The sequence below is a fragment of the Salvelinus sp. IW2-2015 genome, linkage group LG11, assembly GCF_002910315.2.
Source record: "Salvelinus sp. IW2-2015 linkage group LG11, ASM291031v2, whole genome shotgun sequence".
Lineage (NCBI taxonomy): Eukaryota > Metazoa > Chordata > Actinopteri > Salmoniformes > Salmonidae > Salvelinus > Salvelinus sp. IW2-2015.
In genome coordinates, this window is record NC_036851.1 from 48905538 (window position 1) to 48926341 (window position 20804).

Below are 20804 nucleotides of genomic sequence, written 5' to 3' on the forward strand. Positions count from 1 at the left end.
TACCAGCATGACAATGACCCAAAACACACGGCCAAGGCAACAAAGGAATGGCTCAAGAAAGAAGCACATTAAGGTCCTGGAGTGGCCTAGCCAGTCTCCAGACCTTAATCCCATAAAAAATCTGTGGAGGAGCTGAAGGTTCGAGTTGCAAACGTCAGCCTCGAAACCTTAATGACTTGAAAAGATCTGCAAAGAGGAGGGACAAAATCCTCCTGAGATGTGTGCAAACCTGGTGGCGAACTACAAGAAACGTCTGACCTCTGTGATTGCCAACAAGGTTTTGCCACCAAGTACTAAGTCATGTTTTGCAGAGGGGTCAAATACTTATTTCCCTCATTAAAATGCAAATCAATTCATAACATTTTTGACAGTGCTTTTTCTGGATTTTTTTGTTGATATTCTGTCTCTCACTGTTCAAATAAACCTACATTAAAATTATAGACTGATCATTTCTTTGTCAGTGGGCAAACGTACAAAAATCAGCAGGGGATCAAATACTTTTCCCTCACTGTAAACATGATCTAGTTCAATGTGTATGATTTTTTCTATATGTATTCCACCTGTGCCTGGGGGTCCCTGGATGATTGCCAGCTCCTTGGTGAGGGCAAGCTGAAGGGCTCTCATCTGGGACTCGTCCAATCCCAGCTGCTCCATGGGGGCCAGGCTTCAGGATCCAGGGTGTGGAAGCGGCTGCTCTTAAACTCAGGCACCGCAATAGCAGACAGGTCATACGTATCCCCCATTGGCAGGTAGGCAGGAGGGTGGACCTCTGAGCTACATTCCACTATATACCTGCAATTTACATGTTGTCATAAATCAAATAATTTTTGTTAGTCAGAAAGTTCTCATTCTTCATTACAATAATTGGTATGCGGTAAATGTTCTGTCACAAAATATCTGCTAAATATCGTCTAGCAGCTGGTGGAAGAGGTAAGTCACCCACAAACCATGTTTAGCACTTTAAGATCAGAAGTATGGAACTGTATGAACGCAATCTGCGATTCTCAATATCAGAAAAAKGTGGTTGAAAAAAATATTTAGCCGACTCTCCCTCATAGCATCAACACCACCGGTACGATAGCCAGTACATACGTAGGGCTGACTAATGACTGAATTCAACAACGACAGACAGTACACCGACCTCTGGAAGGGCAGATCCTCTACTTCCAGCTCCTGCAGCCCCTCGAGGACGTAGCGGTAGGCCTCAAAGTAGGCGGTTGTCTCCACCATGAGGAAGGACTGGTGGGCCTCCACTCCGGCTAGGGCTCGCCTGCTCTCCGTTGAGAAAATGATCTGGACAAAGCCCTTCTCTAGCTCCTTGGGGTCCCGGTCTGACACAGTGGCAAACAGGAAGGTCTCAAAGTTGTCACAGGACATGCAGACCAGGGACCCGTATATCAGCCGCTTGGAGTTCTGCCAGCGGACAAACTGTGTGGGACAGAGAATAACATGAACATATATTGAATGCACTCTACTACACAATGTTGGCAAGTCTTGGTAAGTTATATTTCTTCTGTTCAAATACTCAATAGAACTGACTGACCTTAAGAGGTTTGGAGTCAAACTGGACCTTATAGGCCAAACCAGACCGGGTGCACATTGGAACCACCAGTCGCGTGTCAAAGTACACTGTGATGTCATCGAAGCGCCTCTTCCTCAAAGGAATGTCTTTATTGCCCAGGTCCTGCTGGGTCTGAAGCAGCTGCTGGATGCCCTCTCGAAGAGGTCTCACAAAGTCCTCTCGCATGAGCCGGAAGTGCGTGTCCAGGTACAGCAGTCCGCTGTCATAGCGTTTGAAGATGAGGTTGGGCCTGAGGAAGGGCCTCTGTTCCTGGTGGAACTCCTCGGGGGTGGGGTAGATGGGCAGGGTCCTGAAGTCGGCCTCCCCAGGTGGGGCGTCCTCCTGGGGGGTGATGAAGGAGTAGTTGTCCGACTTCAGGGTGCCCTCCCTGGCTCTSTCCTGGAGGTGCTCCACCAGGACCTGGATCCTCTCCAGGCTCTCCTCCGTCTGCTCCAGGACATCCACCCCCACGGCTCGCAGGCTGTTGATGACTGGTCTGAAGAGGGCCACTATCATGGACACGGCCTGGATCGAGCTAGCCGGGAATATCCTGAGCACCTCAGCGAGAAGGGTCATGATGTTGTCCAAGTGCTGGGGGTACTGTTCCCGGCGGGTGAGGTCGAACTCTGACCCCATTCCCATCACATAATGGGGCAGAATGGTTCGGAGGAATCCAGAATGCTTGATTAAGCCAGCCAAGTGCTGTAAAGTTTGACGGTCAGTTTTGGACAAGAAGGCCTTGCAGAGAACTTGGCAGAGGAGCTGAACGAGGTCCTTTCGCATCTCTCTCTCGTCGAGTAGAGCTTGCAGTCCATAACTGGAGGCAAGGGTAATGGCTATTTCTGAAGGTTCTTTCCCTGAGAGCTCCTCCAACGTTTTGTACCCCATTGGACGAACATGAGGAGCGCCACCGTCTGCAGCTCTTCCTCTCCCTTCCCCTCTCTCTCCATCTCTTCCTCTCCCTCCTCCTCTCCCTCCTCCTCTGCCTCCTCCTCTGCCTTCCACTCTTTCTCCTCCTCTTCCTCCCCAACCCCTCGCACCCTCCCCTCCTCCTCTTTCTCCTCCTCCTCTTCCTCCCCAACCCCTCGCACCCTCCCCTCCTCTTCCTCCCCCTGCCCTGGCATCTCGCGCTCTCCTATCCTCCCTTGGGTTCCCCCCATTAACACCTCTCCTCTCTCCCCTGGCCCCCCTACCTCTTCCCCCTCTCCCTCGGTTGGCTATCCCTTCCTCTTCTCTCTGACCAGCATCAGCACCTGAGAGGCAAACAGGGAAATCTATATCAATTTAATGGAGGAAATGCCAATCATGTCTTACTTATACAAAACTAAAAATGTATCTCCTTACCTATTCTGTGATCGACATGGTTGGCTCCTCTACCTCTCCTGCCCCTGTTTGGGTTTTCCATTCAGGCTGAATTACTAGGTCCACTAGGACAAGAAATGAAACCCAGCAAAACACATATTGAATGTTTATAACAACGGCATTAATCAATTTGTTAAAAGTTATTCCAAAACAGAGGCAAACTTAATCTTCATGCATGACTATTGTACATTGTGGTGGATGCCGTGCGCCATCTATTGGACACAGACAATTATTACGTGGACTTTTTTTAATAAATGTTTTATTATGCGGAAATGGTGTAGGTTTCATTTCTACTGAAATTACGTCACTTGGATACAGTGAATAAATTATATATATATGACTGTTACAATCAATGTATCGAAATCAATCTGGATCCCTCGACACCAAGGGTGAATATTTCACCCCAAAATGTCAGTGTTTTAGGACGGTCATGGAATGATGTAAATGAATAGTAAATCATTTGTATTTTATTCCGGATCTGCAGCTACTCTTCCTAAGGGTCCAATCACAATTACATACAATAAAACAACTATAACATATCTACAATACAAACTCAATAACACAGAAAAATAACAATATTCAAATGTGTGTAGAGTGCGTGTGWTAGCGAATCRCCCGTGTGCCTGTGTTTGTCTCGTCACAATCCGCGCTGATCCATAAGGTGTAGTTTTATCCGTTTATTAAAATCTGATTCTACTGCTTGACTGAGTTCCAAATAGCCATGGCGCTATGTAGTACTGTGCGTTTCCCGTTGTCTGTTCTGGATTTGGGGACTGTGAAGAGACATCTGGTGGCATGTATTGTGGGGGTATGTATGGACGTCTGAGCTGTGCGCTTGTCGCTTAAAACWGATAGGTCAATGATTTAAACATGTCAGTACCTCTCACAAAGACAAGCAGTGCAAATTTTGAAACAAGGAAAACGATTTGAACTGTTCCCCAAGTGTATAAACCAAGCAGTGTGACTGACGTGACATCTTATCCAGTATTGTATTTACATGTCGAAATAGGGTGTTCATATGTGATACATTTTTATTCTACATAGTAAAATAGAATTGCTTACCTTTGCTGAACGTGTGAATATTTTTTATGGGATTTAGGGTTCAATTGCAGATTACATAAAACTTTTAAATAAGCGTATTTCTGTAGTCCTTGTTGTCTGGTTGACAGTAATGATTCGCTCTGTTACAGTCCTCGTCTCTGCGGATCAGTGTTGGGGAATTCCGTGAGCTGCTCTTTAAAATGGTGCCCAGGCCTGTTCGCTGTCAGTTTCGCTTTCCAAAATGTTACGAAGTGCAYGTGAGRRAGAAATGAAACTCCACGCCATATTGTTTATCAAATATTATGTTGACAATACTTTAGAGTGATCTGCTGCCAGTTACGCTTTCCAAAATGATATGAAGTGCAGGTGAGCCAGAAATGAAACTACACGCCCTCCTTGTTGGTACAATATTTTAGAGAGTGATCATTTTCATGTTTACGAAAATACATGTTGAGCAATAATAAGGGGCTCTTTGTCGTCAGTATGACTAAACATAAACACTTCGGAAGTTAAAAGATATACATAACGCTGCACTGGCTCGCTCTTTCMGTTGTAGCAATTGAGCAAAGTACTTAAGTACTTTCAACTATTTTGACTTAAGTAGTTTGTGTATCTGTACAATTTATATTATTGCCAACTTTTACTTCACTACATTCCTAAAGAAAATAATGTACTTTTTACATGACACCCAAAAGTACTGAATGCTTAGCAGGACAGGAAAATTGCCAAATTCCCACACTTATCAAGAGAACCTCCCTGGAAATCCCTACTGCCTCTGATCTGGCAGACTTACTAAACACATGCTTTGTTTGTTAATTATGTCTAAGTGTTGGAGTGTGCCCCTGGCTTTCCGCACAAAAAAACAAACTATMATCTGGTTTGCATTATAAAAGGATTGAAATTACTTAAGTATATTTTAGCAAATTACATTTACTTTTGATACTTAAGTATATTTAAAACCAAATACTTTTACTCAAGTAGAATTTTACTGGGTGACTCACTTTTACTTGAGTAATTTTCTATTAAGGTATCTTTACTTTTATTCCCACTGCAATGGAGTAGGGGCTAGCGACTGAATGAGTAGGTGTTCTAAAACTTTTGACTGGTAGTGTATATTGAGCAACACAAAGGTGCTCTTTTTTGTCAGTATGGCTAATCATAAACACTTTGGAACTTAAAAGATACCGCTGCACTGCCTATGTACAGTTGAAGTCGGAAGTTTACATACACTTAGGTTGGAGTCATTAAAACTCGTTTTTCAACCACCCCACAAATTTCTTGTTAACAAACTATAGTTTTGGCAAGTCGGTTAGGACATCTACTTTGTGCATGACACAAGTCATTTTTCAAAAAATTGTTTACAGATTATTTCACATATAATTCATTGTATCACAATTCCAGTGGGTCAGAAGTTTCCATACACTAAGTTGACTGTACCTTTAAACAGCTTGGAAAATTCCAGAAAATGTCATGGCTTAAGAAGATTCTGATAGGCTAATTGACATCATTTGAGTCAATTGGAGGTGTACCTGTGGATGTATTTCAAGGCCTACCTTCAAACTCAGTACCTCTTTGCTTGACATGATGGGAAAATCAAAAGAAATAAGCCAAGACATCAGAAGAAGAAAAAAATTGACGTACACAAGTCTGGTTCATCCTTGGGAGCAATTTCCAAACGCCTGAAGGTACCACGTTCATCTGTACAAACAATAGTACGCAAGTCTATACACCATGGGACCACGGAGCCGTCATACCGCTCCGGAAGGAAACGCATTCTGTCTCCTAGAGATGAACGTACTTTGGTGCGTAAAGTGCAAAACAATCCCAGAACAACAGCAAAGGACCTTGAAGATGCTGCAGGAAACGGGTACAAAAGTATCTATATCCACAGTAAAACAAGTCCTATATCGACATAACCTGAAAGGCCGCTCAGCAAGGAAGAAGCCACTGCTCCAAAACCGCCATAATAAAGCCAGACTACGGTTTGCAACTGCACATGGGGACAAAGATCATACTTTTGAGAAATGTCCTCTGGTCTGATGAAACAAAAATAGAACTGTTTGGCCATAATAACCATCGTTACATTTGGAGGAAAAAGGGGAGGCTTGCAAAGCCGAAGAACACCATCCCAAATGTGAAGCACGGGGGTGGCAGCATTCATGTTGTGGGGTGCTTTGCTGCAGAAGGGACTGGTGCACTTACAAAATAGATGGCATCATGAAAGGACAATTATGTGGATATATTGAAGCAACATCTCAAGACATCAGTCAGGGAGTTAAAGCTTGGTCGCAAATGGGTCTTTCCAAATGGACAATGACCCAAAGTTGTGGCAAAATGCTTAAGACAACAAAGTCAAGTATTGAGTGTGCCATCACAAAGCCCTGACCTCAATCCTATAGAAAATTTGTGGGCAGACCTGAAAAAGGATGTGTGTGACAAGGAGGCCTACAAAACCTGACTCAGTTACAACAGCTGTCAGGAGAATGTGGGAACTTATTGTGGAAGCTTGTGGAAGGCTACCCAAACATTTGACCCAAGTTAAACAATTTAAAGGCATGCTGCCAAATACTAATTGAGTGTATGTAAACTTCTGACCCACTGGGAATGTGATGAAAGAAATAAAGCCTGAAATAAATAATTCTCTCTACTATTATTCTGACATTTCACATTCTTAAAATAAAGTGGTGATCCTAACTGACCTAAGACATGGAATTTTTACTAGGATTAAATGTCAGGAATGTTTAAAAACTGAGTTTAATTGTATTTGGCTAAGGTGTATGTAAACTTCAGACTTCTCTGTTGTAGCAATTGAGCCTGGGGATGAGGACTTATAGTGGGCTAACTAGTGGTCTTATGAAAACAGGCCATGCATCACCATTTTGTAACTTTATTGACGCACTATTGCAACAAAAACCAACATAATCCCTACATGGATTTCCCTACTGCAAGGACGATGATGGCCATTCGAGACTCATGAAAAACCCATCYCTCAGAATAATACATATTGAACTTTTATTACCTTCAAAAGAACATATGTTTCTCAGCATTACATATTTTTAAGTGAAGCTACAACAGGTTACATAAAACCACGGTATGGTTACACACTGCAACCTGTATGTTTGTTTGCGTGTGTGTATGTCTGACATATAAAAACTAAGAGAGGGCYCATAGTGCAATCTGAGGCTAATGAAATGATTTCAGCCAAAACCTTTCCAGTCTATGTCCATTATGCCCCCACTGAAAAGTGGGAAAGCACTGATTTAGGAAGACAGACACTTAAAACAAAGACACACTGGAGGTGAATCCATCCATCCAAATTGCATATCTTGTCATTTTCCCATCAAGGCAGCTCTTACTTTCTCCTAAACCTGAAACAGAACCAGCGTATCAACACATTATTACAGTACACATGGAGTTAAACCTGAAACAGAACCAACGTATCAGATTACTACAGTGCATAGAAATATAATTAATGATTTACATTACTATGGCACAGTACACATGGAGATGGCATTGGAGCAGCTGTTATGGTAATTTGAACAGTGACTCAAACACCTGCCCCTCCCCAGAAACCTAAAAGCTGGTCATAYTGACGGGTCACGGTTGTACTTATCATACCACTGGTAATATTTCAAAATTAAGTGCCACTGCAAAAAATGACAGAAAAGCATGGATAAACATGAGCCATGATAGTGCAATATCCACCAGACTACGTTGAAGAGGAATCCACTAAATATGACACATCACTTACTTGGCCTTGGACTTGAAGCCGCCGCCTCCTTTCTTGTTCGTTGGAATTCCAAGCCTCTTCTTATCCTCAAAGGAGGGTCTGAGGGTGAAATAAAAGACATTACACGTCACCTATATACAGACAGATTTCCTGTGTGGTTGTCAACGATTCAATGCAGTTACGGGTATTAACTACATTTAGGAAAGACACTTACCCAGCTCTGTACTGCTTGAGTGCTTTCTTACTGGTGTTTGTAAGTTCTTTGTCAAATACAGACTTCTTGGCTGGTTTATCAGCTTTCTGTTTCGCACCTAAACGCAAAGAAATACAGACAATCCATGAGTTGTGTTGTAGGACCCTGCATTTAGTTATGTTGTAGGACCCCGCATCTCTCTACACCCTCAATAACACCTGCTAAATATGTGTATGTGACCAATACAATTTGATTTATTTAGTTGTGGACCCAGTGTTTAGTAGGACCCAGTGTTTAGTAGGACCCAGTGTTTAGTAGGACCCAGTGTTTAGTAGGACCCAGTGTTCCGTTATGTATTTTTTACCCCAATTTTCCCCAATTTCATGGTATCCAATTGGTAGTTACAGTCTTGTCTCATCGCTGCAACTCCTGTACGGACTCGGGAGAGGCGAGGGTCGAGAACCATGCGACCTCTGAAACACGACCCTGCCAAGCCGCACTGCTTCTTGACACACTGCTCGCTTAACCCAGAAGCCAACCGCACTAATGTGACGGAGGAAACACCGCACTAATGTGACGGAGGAAACACCGTACACCTGGCGACCGTGTCAGCGTGCATGCACCCGGCCCGCCACAAGTAGTTGCTAGAGCTTGATAGGACAAGGACATCCCAGCCAGCCAAACCCTCTCCTAACCCGGACGACGCTGGGCCAATTGTGCGGCGCCTCATGGGTCTCTTGGTCGCGGCAGGCTGACACATCCTGGGATCGAACTAGGGTCTGTAGTGACGCCTCAAGGACTGCGATGCAGTGCCTAAGACCGCTGCGCCACTCAGGAGGCCCATATTTAGTTATGTTGTAGGATCCAGTATTTATGCAGCCAGCAGGGTAGTATGAGGCTGGAGAACAGAGGTCAATTGGCCTAACAGTTGTAAGGAGGGGCACCATGTAAACMGTTTTATACATCTTAAGAAAGCACACAGAGCCCGAAACAAGGGTTCCAACGCATGCAGCAAAAAAATTAAATACACTGCTTCACACACAAAAAATATGAACAATTGCATTTTGTTCGCTGCTGGTTAAAACAGGAAGAGGTGAGCCTGCACACTGCAATCAGATATGAYACACCAAAGTGCTTCCTCTGGTTCATGTCCACATCAGGATGATAGTGGTGGCCGTGGAAGTCTTACAAGCCACTTGGGAGCATAGAAAATTAAAGACCAGGGCCTGTATTCATAAAGTGTCTCAGAGTCGGAGTGCTCATCTAAGATCAGGCCCCCCACCCCCTGTCCATGTAACATTCTTCATTATGATCCAATTCATTCTGATCTAAACTGATCAGCACTTTTCGTGAATATGTGCCCAGTTCTTTATAGAATATGAGTCCCACCTTTCTGGACAGGCTCGTCCTCTGGCATGGCCCTGGCTCGTTTGGGTTTCCGGTCCCTCTTGGCTGCTCGCTCAGCGTACATCTGGGACTTGAGGATCTCAAACTCTGCTCTATCCTCAGACTGAGAACAACACAGAGAGAAAACAGTGACTGGAAAGATACATAGCTAACCGGAATAGCGCAAGACAAAAATATGATGAATAATGTGTGTACACAGGGTTGGGGTCAAATRATATAAATTCAGGAAGTTAACTGAATTTCCTATTCCAAAAAAATTACCTCAACCTGTATATTTAACATGTATATGACCATGTATTATAAGTTACATAGACATGATAGGGATATGTGGTCATTCACAACACAATAAATGTCAACATAGCAAAATTAATTTCAGTGGTGAAAACTAGGGGAAGAAAAGAGCTCACTAGTTTTAAATGCATGTTCAAAGTAATAAAGCTCAGATTATATGGACAGATGTAGACCCGGAGAACAACAAAAAATGATTGCAGAAGATTGCAAAGTAAACATAAATGTCTATATGACAGGACTGGCAGCTTGAAGTTAGAAGACAGCTAGCCTGAGTAGGACTTACAGCATGCCTCATGGGTTTATAACTAGTTRAATATAATATTTAGTGAAAAGAGGTCATAAATGGCAGATTTGTCAAATGTAATGGTTTTGATGCTATAAAATKTGAAAATGATCAAATCAAGATTCCTGAGTGGAAACACCCTACATGGGGAATTCTGGTAACATTATTTTTCAGTGCAGAGAAAAGACAGAAGATCAAGGAAAACAAATCAGTCGTAGTCTACCAGAAAAGGAGCACACATACCGATAACTCTTTCTTTTTCCCCTCCTTGATGAACTTCTCTCTCTTCTTCTTTCCTCTCAGGGCCAAGTCAAAGTCAGCCAGCGCTTTGGACACTGGCAGAGACAAGGGTGAAAGGTTTAAAGTATGCTCCAGAGCTTTGGGACACTGGCAGAGACAAGGTGAAAGGGTTAAATCATGAAATGATGCAGATGGGGCTGAATTGTCCCCTGTGCTTTAAGGGGTCATATGCCCACCTTTACAATGTGCTCACAAGCAGATCAATGAAAAAAATTACATCAACTTAAACAGACAGTTGGTCCCAAAAGGCTCATTTTCATTTACATACAAAGTTTCTGCCCTAGCTGGTCTTATGCAAGGGCCTGTTTTAAGTTGAGCTGTAGTCGAGCTCACGTGCATTGGTTACAGTGAGAAGATATTATGTCCATGGTAGTGCACTTTATGTAGTTTCCACATCTAACGGCAATGCTGGGATAGGAAGACGCCACCTAGCAGTAGTGAGGAAGACGCCACCGTAGCAGTAGTGAGGAGACGCCCCCTAGCAGTAGTGGGAAGACCGTCACCTAGCAGTAGTAGGAAGACGCCACTAGGCAGTAGTGAGGAAGACGCCACCTAGCAGTAGTGAGGAAAGACGCCACCCTAGCAGTAGTGAGGAAGAGCCACCTAGCAGTAGGTGAGTGAAGACGCACCTAGCAGTAGTGAAGAAGACGCCACCTAGCAGTAAGTGAGGAAGAGCGCCACCTAGCAGTAGTGAGGAACATAGTTACGGAGGTTAGGCAGGCCTATAATGCGTGTTGGTCTGTGGTACTCACTGCGGTCTTTTTTTGCGCTCGTGGGGTACGTGCGTTTGGAACCCACGTCCTCTGGGGATTCGTCTCGTCTGCGTTCTGTGCGCAGCCGCTCTGTGCCACGCTTTGATTCTGAATGACAACGTGCAATGCGCAACATGAGCATAGGAATACACTAGTACCCACACATACACACGAGCATAGGAATACACTAGTACCCACACATACACACACAATATGCAGCTTTTTACCTGAGCCTCTGAGTGAGACATGACCCTCTCCTCTCTCTCCAGACGCATCACGGCGTACACATCCTTCTCCAGCTTCTCAATCAGGTCTCTGAACTTCAGAATCACCTCTGGAGGAGAGAAAACATCAGAATCACCTCTGGAGGAGACAAAAGTTGTAGGCCTGATCACCGACAACAATGAGACAGCCTATAGGGAGGAGATCAGAGACCTGGCAGTGTGGTGCCAGGACAACAACCCCTCCCTCAATGTGCGCAAGACAAAATAGCTGATTGTGGACTACAGGAAAAGGAGGGCCATTAACATCAACGGGGCTGAAGTGGAGCAGGTCGAGAGTTTCAAGTTCCTTGACGTCCACATCAACAACAAACTATTGTTCCAAACACACCAAGACAGTCGTGAAGAGGYCACAACAACACCTTTCCCCRTCGGGAGGCTGAAAAGATTTGGCATGGGTCCTCAGATCYTCAAAAGGTTCTACAGCTGCACCATCAAGAAGCATCCTGACTGGTATGTTAACTGCTTGGCATCTGACTGTAAGGCGCTACAGAGGGTAATGCGTACAGCCCAGTACATCACTGGGGCCAAGCTTCCTGCCATCTAGGACCTCTATACTAGGCGGTGTCAGAGGATGGCCCCAAAAAATTGTCCAGGACTCCAGTCACCCAAGTCATAGACTGTTCTCTCTGCTACCGCACGGCAAGCGGTACCAGAGCGCCATGTCTAGGTCCAAAAGGCTCCTCAACAGCGTCTACCCCCAGGCTTATGGCCTGATGAACAATTCATCAAATGGCCACCCGGACTATTTACACTGACCACCCCCCCCCCCCACCCCCCACTACAATGCTGCTACTTGCTGCTTATTATCTACGCAGTCACTTTACCCCTACCAACATATTACCTTGACTAACCTGTACCCCAGCACATTGACTCGGTATCAGTAACCACTGTATATATCCTCGTTATTGTTATTTAATTTTCTTGTGTTATATTTTTTTACTTTAGTATATTTAGTAAATATTTTCTTAACCAACAATGCAGTTTAAGAAATAGAGTTAAGAGCTTTTAAGTAAGCATATTACAGTAAGGTTTACACCTGTTGTATTCTGTGCGTGTGACAAACACCTCTGAAGGAGGACTGAGGAATGCGTCTCGAAGTCAAATCAATAGAGMAAGTGAGAAGAAACCTTTTCGGAGAGGGGCCTGAGGCCCACCACAACGCCTCTCCTGCTGCAGTACTCTGTCACACATACTAAAYCCTTCACGGGCGTGGAATGTAACAGGCAGGGCGTAGAGTACACCAGTGAGAGGAACCAATTAAATGAATGCCTAGAAACAGAGATATATTGGTTGTCTAGATGTGGAAGGAGTTGCCTATCAGGTTATAAATATATGTGCTTGTGTAATCATGCCTTGACGTTGCAGCTGTACGACCCAGTGGGTGAATAAACTTGGTTTGAGCTTTTTTCTAGTTGTCCGTTTGAGTTATTACTCAGTTTGTTCAGAACCTAACACCATTTACCTAGTGACCATGAAATGTAATAAAATAACTTAACATTCAAATGTATCATTTTGGTGGACTAGACTCTTCCTTGAAATGAACAACACACAGTATGTTGAATGAGCAGTAAGCACACCGAAGATCCTTATATGACCTTTTATTTCATCTTCATTTACCCAGGTGATACCAATTGAGATAGAAATCGACTTTTGAATATTTTAGAAATGAATCCTTCCTTGAAGTAATTGGCAATATGAATTGGTTGGATTGGTAAAAGTAACGGGGTGATATTCTTGCTAACACCGATCCAAACAGGAGGAAGAAAGGATGTARTTCTGCAGTATTTCAACAGGGTCGTGGTATTGAGCTTTTACCTTGTGGCAGGACGCGGGCCTTTACGGGGGTCTTGGCCTTCCTGACGATGTCCTTTAGCATCTTCCTCTCAGTCTCGCCCACCAGGGACACAGAGCGACCGACCTTGCCGGCACGAGCCGTGCGGCCCACCCTGTGGACGTAGTGCTTCACTGTGTTGGGCATGGTGAAGTTAATCACCTGAGGAGGAGAACAAGGACGTTAGCGGGTGCATCTCAATAATCAGAAAATGGCTTCTTGGGCATGGTGACCAGCTGAGGCGAATGGGTTCATTTCTACAGTGAAGGACAGTTTTGATATAAACGGAGAGGGCGGTAGCTCCACCCCCAACTCTCTGCAGGGCGGTAGCTCCACCCCCCCCTCTCTGCAGGGCGGTAGCTCCACCCCCCCCCTCTCTGCAGGGCGGTAGCTCCACCGTCCATTCTGCAAGTCTGAGCTAAATGTCCCCTCCCTTTCTGAACTTCCAACTAATCTGTGACAAAAACAAACTAATAAGTGCTGAAAGCAATAATGTCAAGTGTTCTTGTAAAGCATTTTTCTTAGAAACATATTTTCCTAGCACATAAACACTTTACAGAGAGCCCTTACCGTCTTGACTCCATCGATATCCAGGCCTCTAGCCGCAACGTCTGTGGCCACAAGGATGTCAATCTGTTCATCTTTGAACCGCCTATTATGAGATACAAACTGTTTACTAGGATGAAACACAGACTATTTACTATGATGAAACACAAACTGTTTACTATGATGAAACACAAACTGTTTACTATGATGAAACACAGACTATTTACTAGGATGGATACACAATAGAATATTTACTCCATGTTACATAACCCTGGTTTGGGTTTTAATGCATCTTCATACTGCTCATCTCTGTTCTTATGAACAGATCATAAGAGTCACAGGGTACCTGCATACTCAACTTTGTCTGAAGATGTCTCAAGGCATGYTGATGGCTGGGTATGTACTATACTTGTTACTATTTTAAATAAGTCTGATTCACACTGTAGGGCCGACCCAAATCCTACTGTGCTGGCTCAGATAGTTCCCTTTCACATTGTCCTGTACAGGACTGTTCCAGCAACTATGGTGTGGAAGTGTAACCAGGTCAGTACCGTACCGCTGGGCTCTGTTAGACTACGTTTTTTTTTTTTTTAAGAGTCTAGGTACCTGAGGCTCTCCAGTCTCTGGGTCTGGGACAGGTTCCCGTGCAGCTCTCCCACCTTCAGCCCCATCAGGCCCAGGAGGATGTGCATCCGGTGGGCTTGCTTCTTGGTCTGGGTGAACAGCATCACGTGGTCCTGGAAGGTCCGTGTCAGCAGAGCTGAGACACAGACCCAGGAGACAACACACACACACAGACACAGGAGACAACACACACACAGACACAGGAGACAACACACACACAGTTATTCACCAGATTGGAAGAGAAATGGAAAAGTACTATACTTCACAGTGAACCTTCTGCTACATGTCGTACTATACTTCACAGTGAACCTTCTGCTACATGTCGTACTATACTTCACAGTGAACTTCTGCTACATGTTTACTTACTTTCAGTAAACCTTTCTGCTACATGTCGATTCTATACTCACAGTAACCGATTCATGTCGTACTATACTTCACAGTGAACCTTCGCTACATGTCTTACTATACTTCACAGTATCTCTGACATTCGACTATCTACAGTGAACCTTGCTACATGTCGTACTATACTTCAGTAAACCTTCTGCTACATGTCGTACTATACTTCACAGTGAACCTTCTGCTACATGTCGTACTATACTTCAGCAGTGAACCTTCTGCTACATGTGTTTACTATACTTCACAGTGAACCTTCTGCTACATGTCGTACTATACTTCACAGTAACCTTCTGCTACATGTCGTTACTATACTTCACAGTGAACCTTCTGCTACATGTCGTACTATACTTACAGTGAACCTTCTGCTACATGTCGTACTTACTTCACAGTGAACCTTCTGCTACATGTCGTACTATACTTCACAGTGAACCTTCTGCTACATGTCGTACTATACTTCCAGTAACCTCTGCTACATGTCGTACTATACTTCACAGTGAACCTTCTGCTACATGTCGTACTATACTTCACAGTGAACCTTCTGCTACATGTCGTACTATAACTTCACAGTGGAACCTTCTGCTACATGTCGTACTATACTTCACAGTGAACCTTCTGCTACATGTCGTACTATACTTCACAGTGAACCTTCTCTACATGTCGTACTATACTTCACAGTGAACCTTCTGCTACATGTCGTACTATACTTCACAGTGAACCTTCTGCTACATGTCGTACTATACTTCAGTGAACCTTCTGCTACATGTCGTACTATACTTCACAGTGAACCTTCTACTACATGTCGTACTATACTTCACAGTGAACATTCTACTACATGTCGTACTATACATTATAATATACAGAACAAATGGACTGTGATAGTCATCCAGACCACTCACCGGCCACAATAGCCTCCCTGTCTCCTTCCCTGGCTGGTCGGACCCTGACAAACTCCTGTCTGAGGTAGGGCGCCACGTCTGTGTTACTGTTCACAAAGATACGAACCGGCTGCTTCAGAGAGACCGACGCCAAGTCTTTCACCTGGAGAGGAGAAAGAGTGAGAGAAAGAGTGAGAGAAAGAGTGAGAGAAAGAGTGAGAGAAAGAGTGAGAGAAAGAGTGTGTGAGTGAGTGAACACTATTTCAATAGACGGCACAGAAAAGGAATGGAAAAGGAAGCCATAGTGATGAGAAAGGAATAATAAGCAGTATGTGTCAACACAAACCATGACCAGACACGAACACATGACTCAATTTATCAGCCAATCATCAAGATGATGACAAGTGGAATCAGGTGGGTAAGCGCGGACCTGGAACACAGCCTGTATCTATCCTAGACCTATGTTTGGCGACCAAGGGGATAATAAAGGAATGCAGGTTGTGTCCTCACCTCTTCGCTCATGGTGGCAGAGAAGAGCATGGTCTGTCTCTGGTAGGCACACATCCTGATGATCTCCTTCATCTGCTCCTCAAAGTACTCGTCCAGCATCCTGCAATTTAAGGAAACATTTATGATGCACGGAAATGACAATATACAAGGGAAAATCTGTGAAATCTGGGCCGTATTCATTAGGGCACACAACGGAAAACGTTTAAAAAAGTTTTGCAACAAAAAACGAAAATGACTGTCTATCATACAAGTCCGGGTCACTCCCCGTTTTAGTTTGTTTTCGTCCATTTGGTGCKTACTGATGAACACGACCCTGAATTGCTGTGTGTAAAAAAAATGATAACTATCCTATGTTGAAAATGTATATAGCCTGCAAATGATAGGCCTTCTCAATACTGTATCTGTTGGTGGGATGGTCCAGACGTATGGGGTTTGGCGGTAGACTTACAGTGCATTTGGAAAGTATTCAGACCCCTTCTTACACATTTTGTTATTCTAAAATTGATAAAATATTTATTTCTTCTTAAATCTACACACAATACCCATAWTGACAAGGTGAAAACAGATTAAGAAATGTTTTCAAATTTATATAAAAAAAAATACATCTTATTTACATAAATATTCAGACCCTTTGGTATGAGACACAAAATTGAGCTCCCCATCCAACCTGACAGAGCTGGAGAGGATCTGCAGAGAAGAATGGGAGAAACTCGCCAAATACAGGTGTGCCAAGCTTCTAGCGTCAACCCCAATAAGACTCAAGGCTGTAATCGCTGCCAAAGTTGCTGAGTTAAWGTACTGAGTCGTGAGTAAATAGGCAAAATACTAACGTAAATGTGATATTTCWTTTTTTCTTTTTTACTTCAAAAAAACAGTTTTTGCTTTGTCATTATGGGTATTGTGTGTAGATTGATGAGGGGAAAAACAATTTCATCCATTTTAGAATAAGGCAGTTAACGTAACAAAATGTGGAAGAAGTCAAAGGGTTTGAATACTTTCCGAATTCATAAACAACTAGACCAACATATGAAAACTGRGTCTCATTCATTCCTCTGGATGGATCAGCCTGTAACCGTCTTACCGGTCAGCCTCGTCCAGGATGAGGATCTCAATCTGGCTGAGCTCAAAAGAGGGCGTGTTGTGCAGGTGGTCAATCAGTCGTCCTGGCGTGGCGATCAGGATGTCAGGGCCCATCCGCAATGCCACCTCCTGGGATTTGATGTCCAGACCCCCTACAAGGCATCCACACACACAGAAAAAGATGCCATGATTCCTGACCCTTTGTCTTTACATCAACACATTCATTAGTTATATTCCATGCAACTAAATATTTGCATTCACAACTTATGTATGACAAAATCTCAAGTTGAATAACGCAAAGGAGTAAACCGAAAAGTATATTAAACGAATCCACGATTAATTAGCAGCCAACAACCAACTACTATGGTCTGGGAGCAGAATAGGATGGCAGCTGCACAACTGTTGCCAACCAGCTTCATACTACCAGAGACGAGACCACAGACGTCGGCCATATGGCTCTAAAATCGTGGGCCATTTTGGATCAAGTGGTCCGGGTTTCTCACTCACCCACAGCCAGGCAGGTGGTGATGCTTGTGAACTGGGCCAGCTGGCGGGCCACGACGTGCACCTGGATGCCCAGCTCACGCGTGGGCACCAGGACTAGCACACGGGTCACTGCGGCCTGTTTGGGCTTGTAGATGAGACGCTCCAGCACAGGAAGCATGAACGCTGCCGTCTTACCTAGAAGAAGAAGAGGGAGGAAGAGGAGGAAGGAGAGGAGGGCCAAAGAAAGAGGAGGGAGAAAGCGAGAGGAATGGGAAGGGGAGAGGCAGGAGGGAGAGGAAGGTTTAACAGATGGACTTTTTCACAATACCATTGTAAATATGGTGTGAGCGTGTGCGCTTGCAGGGAGCAAACTTGAGTGCTGCAGCTCTGTGCCAAAACATGGCAATCTACTAACATAAAATAACACACACGTTGTAACTGCTGTCGTTAATGCAGTAAAGYTCTGATGATGTTATGGACACTTCCGGTGCGTGTGTGCCTATCTGTGTGCGAGTGTGTGTGTGTCCTGTCARATCTCCTTTACCGGTGCCGGTAGCAGCGCAGGCACAGATGTCTTTGCCCAGAAGCCCCACAGGTACACAGGCCTTCTGGATGGGAGTGGGCTGCTTGAAGCCCATAGCAGTGATAGCCTGAGGACACACATTGTGAAATAACTTGTCTGACTTCTCAATTTCTGGCCAACACSGTCATAAATTACACATTCAACTGATATTTAGCAAAATTTTTCGTTACAGATTGCTATATTTTGTTTTTTATTCAACTATAGTCTGAGTCAAATACATGCAGGACTACTGCTCTGCTTTGGTGAACACACCCAAAGCAAACCTTGGTACAAATTCATTTTCTAACAGATTTCCAAGTGAACGTGACCCACCTTAAGAATAGGCCTGGAGAGGTTCATGTCGGGAAACATGAGTTTGTCGTCATAGTTTGAGGCGTCTTCAAAGAAAGCCTCTGGAGGCTGTAGGTAGAGAATGAGTAAAACATACTGCTATTATAGCAGCAATAGCAGGGTCCTAGCAATAGAAACAGTCCCACGGTTAATCCCTCTACAGCATAAAAGTGGGAAACTCAAAAGTATTTCTTACAAGCCATCTGTTCAACGCTCACCTCTTCTGCCTTTGTCTTCTTTCTGCCTTTGTCCCTCACCGTATCTGTGGGAGTAAAACCAAGTTTAACCAAGTTACTGAGTGTCAATACCGAAAGTAAAACAATGCTTCAAGCTCTACCCACCTGCTTTGGTGAGAACTTCTTCATCCCCTGATGTAAACTCCTCCCCATCATCATCACTATGGTCTTCGTCATTGGATACCTCAGCCCCATCTTCAGCGATATCAGGTTTCTCATCTTCTTCCTCCTCCTCCTCCTCCTCATCATCATRGTCATCTTCCTCTTCAGCYTCCTCTGAGGGAATCTCTGGTTTGTCTGTCGTCTTTGCCTTCTCCTATATAGACATTGAAGGAAAGGGAACGTGCCRTTATTGACAAACACTGAAGCAGTCATCATAGGAAATGTCATGTGTCTTGTCTGCAGGTTCCATAATACAACAACTATGTTCATTTACCTTTTCAAACTACAGGACATCTTACCTCTGTTTTGCGCTTCTTGCGTACTTTCTCAATCTTTTCATCCAAGGTGGTGGGCGTTTTCTGCAGCACAAGAACAAATTTAGTTCAGTGTTGTATGATTTGGCGCAGACTCAGAGTAACAGTAGTTCAGTCTTTTTCAGAGTTGAWTCAGCAAGTAGCCTGGATGTCAGCCTGTCTCCGCTTAGGCCAACTAATTTGACAGTTATGTTTGCTACAAAAATGACAAAGGAGCTGGCTGAAGCACAAGACTGGTAACCAGGCTTTGAGTCTTGACCTAGTTTTTGCCAAATTGCATACTCAGACTGGCAACCTACCCTCTTCTTCAGCTGTGCCATCACATCTGCCATAGCCCAGTCCTCGCTGTAGAGTCCATCCCTCTCTCCAAACTCAAAGTCAGCGCTGAAGTCCCCAGCGCCATGGCCCTTCAACGCTTTCTTCTTCTTGTTGAGTACTATTGGCTGTTCCTGTTAGCATAGAGTGGAGGAATGAAACATGATGTCTGGTATTGTAACTTACACTAACTTTCAAGAGAAACACACCAGAAAGTTAATCAGGGTCTAATTTATTTTTCTTATGCAGTGACACTTCTGTCCTGGAGGAAATTAACTAGCTAGTGAACGATTGCCTAAAAGAAATAGGAAAAACGACCACTCAGGTTACTAATGTGAGATATCCAGCAAGCTATCCACTTTGATGAGTATAACTGACTGTCTGGCACGCTTGTTTCCAAACTTACATCTTCGTCGTCAGACTCTGAATCAGGCTCCTCGGGCACATCATCATGGTCCTGAATTGTCCCGACCAGGTCCAAATCTGTCAGCATGGTTCCGTTCGTGTTAACTAGCTTGAGTTCCGAAGAAAACAGTGATTCGGCTACCCAATARTAGCTAGCTGGTGTTAACCAGTTGAATCGATGCCTGTTCCAACACGTGTACGTACCAAAATAGGAAGTGTATGGTCATCTACATCCGGTTACCTTATCGGGCTTGACYTGTTTAGCGCCCTCTACGGCATCGGGGAGAATACTACATCTGCGGTAATGATAGGTACGGGTGTTATGCAAAGATATAAATAAACCAATGATATTCAGTGCATTCGTAAAGTATTCAGACCCCGTTACTTTTTCCACATGTTGTTACGTTACAGCTTTATTCTAAACTGGATTAAATTAATTATTTTCCTAATAAATCTACACACAATACCCCATAATGACAAAGTGAAAACTGGTTTTTAGACATTTTTGCAAATGTATTAAAATAAAAAACGGAAATACCTTATTTACGTAAGTATTCAGACCCTTTGCTATGAAACTCGAAATTGAGCTCAAGTGCATCCTCTGTTTCCATTGATCATCCTTGAGATGTGTCCAAACCTTGATTGGAGTCCACCTGTAGTAAACTCAATTGACTTGACATGATTTGGAAAGGCACACACCTGTCTTTATAKGGTCCCACAGTTGACAGTGAATGTCAAAGCAAAAAAACAAGCAATGAGGTCGAAGGAATTGTCCGTAGAGCTCAGAGACAGGGTTGTGTCGAGGCACAGATCTGGGGAAGGGTAAAAAAAAATGTCTGCAGCATTGAAGGTCCCCAACAACAACACAGTGGCCTCCATCATTCTTAAATGTAAGAAACTTGGAACC

The 20804-nt window shown here is 43.9% G+C and overlaps 2 protein-coding genes across 2 annotated transcripts in view; both read right to left on the reverse strand.

Annotated features, from left to right (window-relative positions):
- The window catches only part of znfx1 (zinc finger, NFX1-type containing 1), a 19679-nt gene extending 15564 nt beyond the window's left edge, over nt 1–4115 (reverse strand). Inside the window, 6 exon segments of the mRNA XM_070445787.1 lie at nt 561–656; nt 659–792; nt 1142–1428; nt 1544–2835; nt 2906–2988; nt 3986–4115. Of these exon segments, the coding sequence (XP_070301888.1) occupies nt 561–656; nt 659–792; nt 1142–1428; nt 1544–2835; nt 2906–2966 (1870 nt within the window). The 5' untranslated portion in view covers nt 2967–2988; nt 3986–4115.
- Nucleotides 4116–7290: 3175 nt separating this feature from the next.
- ddx27 (DEAD (Asp-Glu-Ala-Asp) box polypeptide 27) lies at nt 7291–20103 on the reverse strand. Its single transcript, XM_070445848.1, has 21 exons — nt 19899–20103; nt 19477–19626; nt 19163–19222; nt 18807–19017; nt 18684–18727; nt 18448–18534; nt 18097–18202; nt 17574–17747; nt 17068–17218; nt 15987–16086; nt 15498–15639; nt 14188–14341; nt 13606–13687; nt 13020–13197; nt 11148–11254; nt 10921–11071; nt 10112–10203; nt 9277–9397; nt 7909–8005; nt 7716–7793; nt 7291–7332 (listed from the first exon to the last, which is right to left on the reverse strand). Exons 1-21 carry the CDS (start codon nt 19983–19985, stop codon nt 7317–7319), a joined length of 2388 nt encoding a protein of 795 aa, XP_070301949.1. The 5' UTR covers nt 19986–20103; the 3' UTR covers nt 7291–7316.
- Nucleotides 20104–20804: the final 701 nt, after the last annotated feature.